This window comes from Pygoscelis adeliae, unplaced genomic scaffold (genome assembly GCF_000699105.1).
Source record: "Pygoscelis adeliae isolate BGI_AS28 unplaced genomic scaffold, ASM69910v1 Scaffold50, whole genome shotgun sequence".
NCBI lineage: Eukaryota > Metazoa > Chordata > Aves > Sphenisciformes > Spheniscidae > Pygoscelis > Pygoscelis adeliae.
In genome coordinates, this window is record NW_008823963.1 from 1,238,819 (window position 1) to 1,249,023 (window position 10,205).

At 38.9% G+C, this 10,205-nt stretch overlaps 1 protein-coding gene across 2 annotated transcripts in view; it reads right to left on the bottom strand.

Moving 5' to 3' along the window:
- Positions 1 to 10,205, bottom strand: part of GABRB3 (gamma-aminobutyric acid (GABA) A receptor, beta 3) — a 36,273-nt gene that overhangs the window by 15,550 nt on the left and 10,518 nt on the right. For both annotated transcript variants that reach the window (XM_009323719.1, XM_009323711.1), the window contains exons 3-4: positions 8,940 to 9,077; positions 1,168 to 1,320 (exon numbers count right to left, since the gene is read on the bottom strand). In XM_009323719.1, the coding sequence (XP_009321994.1) occupies positions 1,168 to 1,320; positions 8,940 to 9,077 (291 nt within the window). The remainder of the gene's footprint in view (positions 1 to 1,167; positions 1,321 to 8,939; positions 9,078 to 10,205) is intronic.

The window sequence follows — 10,205 nt, forward strand, 5'->3', positions numbered from 1 at the left end:
AGCTGCTGAGTGGTAATGCCAGATTGTGTCAGGCCCATATGCACCAGCTAATCCACAGTATCTGTAGAATTACTGTACAGTAACTGCAGTTAATCTACAATATCTTCAGTTATCCAAGTTCAGATGCTAGGATGTAATATTACATTGCATAAAGGTATACGTGTAGCTGCCCAGCCTGCTTTGGTATGTGGGATCTTGGGAGGTACAGAGAAGGGGAACCTCATGGGCATGGGTTGGAGTCACAGTTTGCTGTGGTATACATCAGAAAAATAAGGGAACTAGGGAATATGTGTCTGTTTTAAGAAGGGAAGAGAGCATACTAGGAAGTTATACAGCATAGGCTTACTGTCAAGTTTTGGGAAGGAAGGTATGTGCTATTGGGAAGCACAGGGTTGAAGACAGGATTTGGGATGAGATGAGAGGCAGCAGTAGTCATAAGGATTATTTATGGATCCATTTAATATTCCTTGTCTCTAGCTATCCCTGAGTATGCTTCTGTAACAGACGAAATATTTCCTGTGAGATATTTTGAAGCCACCTTCGCTTATCTATACAATACTTTGATCTGAAAAGGTCTTGGACTGGGATCACCAATCTGTGTCAAATCCATGTTTTTCTGCCATGAGGTAAACGGCACTCTAAGCTGTCATAAAAATGCACTTAGCATACCACGCATTCTGAGGGTGAGCTGGGATGTCATGGTCCGTAGCTGACATGCCCCTGCGCTCTGAATGAGCACATGGTTCTTGAAGTTTGTTCCTGCCACTGTCAGTTAAAGCACCCAGGACCTCAGGAGCAGGCTTGGAGCCACACTTGTCTTCCCACACTGAGCTGGACTAAAAGCCCATGCTCAAGCCCTTGGAGTATGATTCTGGAGCTGGTCCCCTTGCTGAAGCTACTCACAACAACAGTAACTTTGATGAGAACAAGGCTGGGACCTGTATGAGCAGCTCATGTCAGAGATTTAGTGGTAGCTACTTTCTTGTACGCAGGGGAAAACATCACTTTTGAGGCAATACTGAATGACATGATTTTGACGTAAATGATTTTGGAATATCAAAACACTGACATCACGTTGCAGTCTTTAACAACCTCCGAAGTTAGTTTAACTTTAACAACCTACATTCAGTCTGACATTTTAATGTCCCACTCATTCTTAGCACATACCAAGGGCAACTCTTGCTGCTGATGCATCATAATTGATCCAGAATGACACCCATGATAAAATGGTAATCAGTATGGAGGGCATGTAGGTTTGAAGAATAAAGTATCCAATATTTCTCTTCAACCTGAAGCTCAGTGAGAGTCTTGGATAGGCACCTGAGGAAAGGGAGGGGAAAACAGCGTTATTTATACTGAAGAAAAGACACTTGCAGAGAGTTGTCTTCAGTTTCCGTAGAAACTAAAGCATGCACATTTTATGAGGTAGTATGACATCTGCAGAACAGTAGGGAAAATGCCTTCACTGTATTACTGGTTGGTATTAAAAGAAACCTTGCAGTGAATATAGTGATATCCAAGCAATTTGTATTTGGGAAGAAAAGAGAGAGTGAATTATTCTAGATTATTGAACAGATGGGTGAGCACCAGTTAGTTTTAAAAAACAGATGCTTAGGTCTCCAAGTAAAATGCTTATCCAAATACACAGTTTTATGTATAGTATTTATATTGAGAGGATTAGTAATGTGCATAGTTTTGTATTTACATGGAAGAGTTGTTCATGAGATGGCATTTCTTAATTACATCTGAACTATGAGAAACATGCTACTTGTGGTGTCAAAAATAAATTGTAATGAATCCCAGTGAGGAAAAGCCTTCAGACCAGATCCAAAGGCCTCTAACATCAATTAGAGCTGGACAGAATTTTTCTTCCAAAAATATTTTACACAAAAAAAAAAGATGATTTTATATGTGTGTGTGTATATATACAGTATATTTATAGGATTCATGAATTGTTACAATTGGAGCAAAAAATAATGAAAAAAATAAATAACCTCAATGTCAATGTTTCAAACAAAGCATTTTATTATTTAACTTCAAACTGGTGTATTTCAAAATTGGTGTTAATCTTACTGAATATATTTTATATATTTAGAAATCTCAAACAGTTAAAAAAATTGTGACTTCTTTCACCAAATGCAAAGAGGATTAAAACTGAGTACAGCTGTACAAGAAAAAGGTAGTCATTTGCACAACATTAGCTCCATGATTTCAGTGTTTGCATTACTAGTTTTAGATATGTTACTTCTAATAGCTCATCTAAAATGTCTAGTTACAGTCAACATCCTAAAAAACCTTTCTGAACATACTGAGGGCCCAACTAGATATTAGATCACATGCCTCCCATTCTAATGCAAGTATGTGCAAGATATGAAAGATTACATCTAGAAAAAAAAATTACAGACTTCCCTTTAAATTATGTTCATATGTTCGCATATGAGCATAAGAAATTACATTTGCCCATATATACAAGAATGATGGATTTCCTGAGAGAGAAAGCAAAAGAAGGAATAGAAAACTGCAGATTTCTCTTCATCACATTCCTGATAGTTAGGTATACTTTGAGTCATATGACTTAAAAAATGCTACACTGTTTCCAGGCAGCAGAAGCATCCAGGGAGTATCAAACTTTATGCAACTATCCTTAACTGTTTTACCAAACAATCTCAGAAGAACTGTCACTGGAAAAAGAAGTATCTGGTAGATTTATTTGGTTGCTGTGATTACTTCAATTAGTAGTAATTTTTTCCACGATGAAATGCCTTCTAGTTTCACCAATAGAGGAATATTGGTAGAGTCAGAAGAATTTATTTCATCATGAAAATCAGACCAAGGTTTTCTGCTGTCTAAAGCAGTCAATATAATTTTCAGCAAAGAATCATTTAGACTTTAGCTTGCTTAACATCTTCATTTTCCAATGAACAATGTTTCACCTCAAAAGACAAATTCTCTCTTTGAAACCATGCCTGCTTTTTTTGCTAACAAAGCTTAACTTTTTCATTGAGCTTCTTATGAAAGGGTTTCCATGGCCTTGTGTCTGCAGACTATGTAAATAAAACAGGAGCATACCCTGCCATCATGAAATACATTAAAAATGTAGCAGACCTGATCACCTTTCTGCAATAAGAGTAGTGCATCAGACAGAAATCTTTATAAAGCTCTGTTGAGGAAAATTATTTCATATAATACACCACCCACGTAAAGGATTCTCTATAAATCTCTTCCTTTCAAAAAGTCCTGTCCAGGTTTGGGTGTCTGTGGAGTATCATTGACAGAGGTGATGACTGGAAAATCTCCCATAAAATACTGATTCTTTGATAAATAGTCTGAAGGATTCAGTTAAGAAGGTTCAGTGGAACTGAATCACTGAATCAAAGCCTCTTCTTGGGCTGCTCCAGTGCCAAGGACCCTGGACGCATTGGGGAACCTCAGAGAAAGAAGAAAGAGAGCACTTTGCTATTGATAAAGCAGGGAAAATGGCGTGGATGGAGGAGGTGTGTGTCAACAGTGGAGAGAAGTAACGTGTCACGTATTTCAGTAATGTTCAGTAACGAAATCCTGAACTGAGAAACAGTGTAACAGAGCAAAGTTTAAACATTTATCTTGAATGCTTCACCTGTGACCATCATCCATTACCTCATCACCATCTCCATCTAATGAGATAAGGTAATTACTGAAACTAGTGGGACCTGGCCTTAGAGGTGGACTCTCCAGACAGATTGCCTCAAGGCCAGAGACGTCAACATAAAGTTGTTTCAAACACCAGGTTCTTTGTCCTGAAGCTAGAAGATAGAACCCTAAGAACCATACCTAGGGCCAGGGCTGTCAGTGCTGTCTGTCTTCCTGCTCTAGAGTTGGAGCTGGACTGTAACAGAGAGATTCAGTTGTGAATCTGAAGGTACACTGTTCCTTTTGAGATGCCCTATGACATCTCAGACACCAGCACGCAGCTGGTGGATATGACATAGCCCCTACATCTTTTTGATCAGCAGCTGGAGACTAAGGCTGATCTCAAATTGATCTCAAATTTGAGACTATGCCATCTCAAATAGCAGTTGATAAAGCAACTCACTTGAACTGCATACACATGAGCTAGGTGTTTAAGCTCCGATTACATTTACATGAGAGTCAGTTCATCTAGTCAATCTAGTAAACGAAACCTAGAGAATTATCCATCTTCTCCTAAAATAGACTCCTATTGGTGGACTGAATTTGTCTCCAGACTCCACAGACTGTATTGAGTAGATTCCCATCAACTAAGACACCTAGTTCATATATAGACACTGAAATTATATTCACCTTAAATCAGAGCAAGATGAATCCCAGCCCTGCAAGTCTCAGGGTAGGTTTTGAAGGTCTGCGGCTCCTGGGCAATCTAACCAAAAGTCTTGCTGGCATCATGGCTGCTTCCTGGAGTTGACACATTGCTCAGTTTCACAGAGGTAAATAGAATGTCATCCTGTTTTGTTGTGATTTCCAGGCTCAAATTTTATTGGGAGGTCTGGATCTCGGGACATTTCAGAATAATTTGGTCTTTGTATAGTTCAGGTTGAAACTGAAACATGAACTGGTAGCCTTGTTTTTTCATACTATGCAGACAGAGTTCTCCTTTAGGTAGCTCTCCCTGAGACGACAAAAGTTTGTATCACTTTCACCTGTATTGCTTTTATGCCTTCACAGATGATCTATTGGCCCTGCCTCCAGCCTGCCATCTCTGCTCTATCTCACCCCCAGCAAAGAGACCACAGGAATCTGTGGAAAAAAAGAATTAAAAGAAGGAACATTCCTTATTTCCCCTACTTACTTCCCCCTCTTTGTCTGGATGGCCAAAGCTCAGTGAAAAGGATGGGTCCTAACCAGCATGGAACAAAGATTGTAAGCCCAGATCTTTATTTATCTAAGAAGGAACCATCTTGTGTAATTTGTTTAATAAAAATAGTTTTCTTGGTGAGCTCAACAATTACACTGTTACTTGCCTGATTATGCTTGGATAATGATTTGTCAATTAAGGCTCAGTACATTTAAAGATTAATTACCAGGAAATTCTAGTTGTTAACATTCCATCAAAATTTGTTTTTTGCCTAAAGAACAGTGTTGCTGTTCAGGGACCAGATTTGTTACCCTTTCTCCCATCTCATATAACATGTTCATGTTTATGAGCTAATTTAAATAGTACAGGAATAATAGAATTTGGCCTGAAGTATTTAAATCTAACAATAGTATTGAGAATGCAGGCATGAAAACAAATACTTAATCAATAACTGAGCTCAAAATATTCCTCTTTCATATATTTGGGCACTTAGTAAAAAGTAATTACTTGTTTCTGTTTCAATTTCATTAAAATCTAGGAAGCTGAAATATCTAGCTCCAAGGCTAAATTAGTCTCTTGCTGTTTTACCCAAGTATGAACCAAGATAACAGAGTTGGTCAGTTACAGAATTCTTATTTTAATCTGTTCTTCTGGGAAGGTTCTTCGGCTAATTGGAAATGTACTTTACAGATTGATCTTTCAGAATACAGCAAATAATTAATTTTCACATCTTTTAAGATTACCCTCCTCTTACCAACTTGTTGCTAATCTCACTCTGACTGCTATGCATCTTGAAGCTTTTAGGTGGTGTTTTACATATCCCCATTCCTGTTCAGTTTTTTAGCATTTCTGGATAACAAACATTTAGGAGGTGGATTCAGCTCACAGGTCTAGGCACTAAATTTCAGGTGTTTCCATGCAGATATTTACACATGGATGACACATAAGCTCTCAGTGTAAACCACGGAGATCTAGACTTACAGCCAGCTGATTCTAAGGGTGTGATTTAATTGCCTATACAGAGGTGTCTAATGCTATTTAAGATGCCTTAGACTACTGAAGAGTAGAACTTAATACTAGTTAAGTAATTAATACTGAAGCACTAGATTGGTACATAGGACACAAGACTGTAAGACTCTGGAACAGCAGCCTAACTGCTAAGCAGGATGCTCTACAGCATCTTGAGGCACCAGATACCTATTGTTTAGGCAACTGAATAGTGTCCTAAGAGCTATTCACTTGACAGAATAGAGGTGTTCAAGCGCTGAATAGCTCTTTAGGCTCCACTGACAGCACTGATTTGATATCATTTGACTACGAGCTTAATTCAGCTACTGACACTTAGGTATCCAGTGCCATTTTAGATATCTTATGGTAGCCTGTATGGCCTTCGGCTGGTGTTAGAAGGATAGTCAAACCAGATATTTCTTCTTCACAGCAATTTAAATACTCCTTTCTCTTCTTTCCGTCATGGATAAAGAGAACAGGCTATTCCCCATGTCTTTGCCGATGCCTTCTAGACACTTGAAGACTTTATTTCCCATCAAGTGTTCTCTTTTTTTAAAGTACACAATCATACCTGGCTCTCCAGCTATCTCATGTATTCCATTTTCTAGACTTCCTACTTGCTAATTTTCCCTAGACCCCCTTCTATTGCTCCATGACTGTCTTGAAGAGTACTACCCATGACCACAAATACGCAGCTCAGGCCTTAGCAATGCAAGTCAGACTCCTTGTAGGATTTTGGGTTTTTTGGGGGTTTTTTCCCCCCAAGAAGATGTAATTGGCTCACGTTCAGTCTGAGATCAATAGTAGCCCCTGGATTTCTACACACAGAACTCTGGCCTAACCTGGTATTCCCTGTCCTGAATTTGGATAGGAATAATTAGTTGTATAAATGTTGTATTTTGCACTTGTCCATACTGACTTTTATACTTCTTTTCAGACCAATTTTGCTGATTTGGCAAGATCATTTTCAACTCCAATGCTATGCTTCAACATGCATACAGTTCCTTCAGTATTCTTGCAGCCCCGCACAGCTTTATGTCATTATCTATGGGGTTTTTCTCATGCTTACCGCTGCTTCTCAGTAGTAACTATGGGAACAGGTTTTTCCATTTGCATAAGTTACACAAGATTATACAGCACTGTTCCTCACGGAGGATAGGAGAAATAACTACTCCAAAAGCTGTTTATGGCATGACTCTGAAGTCTTCTTTTAGTTTTATACAATCAAAGCACACTAGTACTGAAATCTCTGAAATGTTCACTGAGATACGGCTCTCAAAGAACTAATATCTTCCCTTGAGACATCAATAACCTCAAAGCCAAAAAAAAAAAAGCATGCCTTACTTATTTTCCACAAAAATGTAGAAACTGGCCCTAATTACTAGGACCATAAGAAAGTAGGGTCTTGAGAAGAAATTTGAAAAGAGTATGCTGACTTTATCCATCAGATTCACTAGCATGCTTTGGATTTACAATTAAATACGTGGTCTTCAGAAACAATTGTGATGTTTCCCCTGCATGGAAATAAGTGTCACTAAATTTCATAATTAATCAAGCATTTTCATAATGTCCTGTACCAAAATAATAGTAAATGCAGTATCGTGTCTTCATCAGTGACACACATTATATGCTTCAGAAAATGGTACAAAAAACACGGAGTAATCTGTTCTCTGTGACTGTCTCATCCTACTCCCTAATGTCAAGCTGTCTTAAACCCTGAAGTACAAGACTTTTTTATTCCTTCCACAAGGTTTTTTGGAAAGAACTGTTATGATTCTGAATATTTGGTCAGTCATATAAATGTCTACTCCCAGTTTTCATTCTCTCTCATATTTGACTCACAGCCCTTTGGATTTCTCTTTTTCCTGAATTTAACAAATCTCTCTCATCTCTGAATTTAGGCTAAAGTAAAAAGTAAAAATCATGTCTTTACTGAAGTATTTCATATGGAACTAAAGGGTGGCTTTGGACTGTCATAAAAACTTCCCAAATAAGTTCTCTGTATTCTCATTGTTGTCCAAAGAGCCATTCCACAAAAGTATGTCCAGTCTTGTGGAGGGGCAGGTAAGCCCTGGCTGCCAAAGGTGACGCTGGCTGCAGAATGGAGGATATAGGATTAGGGTATTGATTTCTCTTTAAAAAAAACCCCACCCTTCCATTCACAATGATAAACAAGAACAGCAGCAGTTGGCAAACCCCCTCATATTAATTTCAATCCCAGCAATATTTACATTTTGTTCTGAAATACAACTTGCGTTTCTGTGTACTTTGAAACAGATGCTGTGTCCAAAGAGTGGGTGAAGTGATGCTTACAAACATAATAGAGCTGTGCTTCATTTGTTCTAGTACACTGGGACAGATGGAACAGCACACTCCTGTGGTCTGAAGAGTACTGAAAATCTGGAGGTCCCAAATAGCAGCCCCACACTTGCTGACGGCTTTCTGTGTTGCTTTGGTCTTGTCACACATAACAACATTTTCCTATGCTGGTGTCTAACATTAAAAACGTAAATCAACATTGTGCTTTGTCACCTGAAGGCATAACTCATGATGTGAGTTACCAGTAACTTTTATTACATCTTCAAGGAAACAAGCAGAAAACCCAGGGATTTAATTTTAGCATCTTAACAATGATGACAAAAGCCCTGGCTATGTATACAGTACTATATACCCATCAGTGCAAATAAAGATATAAAAGACATTACATTCACTATACAACAACAAAAAAAATATGCACTGAAAAGTTGCAGGGAGGTGTTCATAAAAACGGTGGCATTTTGACCTGGTATGCCAAAATACACTTATGTATGATCAGTAACCCTGTAGGCTACATTTAAACTGATGATTCAGAGGTGAATGACTTCATATTTGTTTAGATCATAGATATTTAGGTGGCTGGTTAAGTATCACACATACACACACAAGAAAAAGAAAGATAAACAAGAAATGCTATTTCATGGACTCCTGTCTCCAGGCTTTATCAAGTAAGTAATTTCTTTAGCCAAACACACAACACAGACTATATATAAGTATGATTAATAATGATTAATTATGATTAATAAAACAGTAATTGTCATACACAAGGAAAGTAAACACTAAGTGGGCAAATGACAATACTTGCCTGTGGCAAAGACAACATTCTTTGACACCAGTCTATATTCCACAATGGAGAACTGAGGAAGCTCAATCCTCTCCACGCCAGTGACTGCATTATCTCCACCTCTCCAGTAGAACTCTATGTCATCGGTTGTGTAGCCATCTGCAGGCAAAGCAGGAGAGTAAGTCAGAAATACCAGCAGACTCAAATGTAGCTTCAAACACAGTTTGCCATTTGACATAATGAAAAAATCAGAACAGCTGGAGTGGTGTATGGCATTTTGTTCTGTATGCCTGTGGGAAGGTCTCCCAAAGAGCTGCGCCATTACAGTTTGCACAGGAATTTGAGGCAAAATACTCTGTTTTCTTTTTTTTTGTTTGTTTTGGTATCACTCTCATAAAATTCACATGAGGATTAATGGCCCCGACAAGACAGAAAATGCTACCCAATAATCTGCAAAATTGCAGATTAGCATGCTTTAAGACATCATACAGATTTAGCACTGAAACCAAGTGTGTATTTACACTGATAAGCACCAGAAGAAGGTGGGTTATTCAGTGAATACAGACAAACATAATTGCGGCAGATCTTTTCAAGTCACACTAAATAGTATGAGTTGCACCATTTCTATTAGCTTCTGTGGTGGAGGACTACAGTTGAATATAGCATACATACTAGTAATTTCGGTATATGGTCCACAATCTCCAGCCAGTAGCAGAAATGGAGCAGGAACTCTTGCAGCGCAAATATACATCTGAATATTGCAATCTTAGGACATGACTAGGTGGAATAGAGAATCTGGTTCTGTTTGGAACACAACTGCAAATCACAAATGGGGCCAATCTGAAAGCCCAGGGGGGTCCTGCGGCAAGACCATCCATAAAGCATACTGAAAGAAAATGGTATCACAGTGTTTGCTCTCTTGGAAATGAATCTGGTTAAAATATGAACGTTCATTCTCTTGTGTTGAAGATAAACATCCCGTCACTGCCTCTGCCAAGTCAGCCTGGAGCAATAAATTACTTCATTCTGTCCTAAATCCATTTTTCTAGGATGTATCCATTCACCTAGAAATGGATGACCCCTTATATGTTTTAAAAAAGTCAAATAAACAAACAAAAAATCCAAAGGGTGATAATTACATATCGCCGAGGCGAGCAGCTCCGGCGCCGGCAGGATCCGCAGCGGAGCGCCCTAGCGCGGTGCACAGGGGGGTTTCCCGAACCGGGGGAACCCGAGGGGGAGCCGAGAGAGCCGCCAGGGGCCCGCAGCTCCCGCCACAGCGGGCGG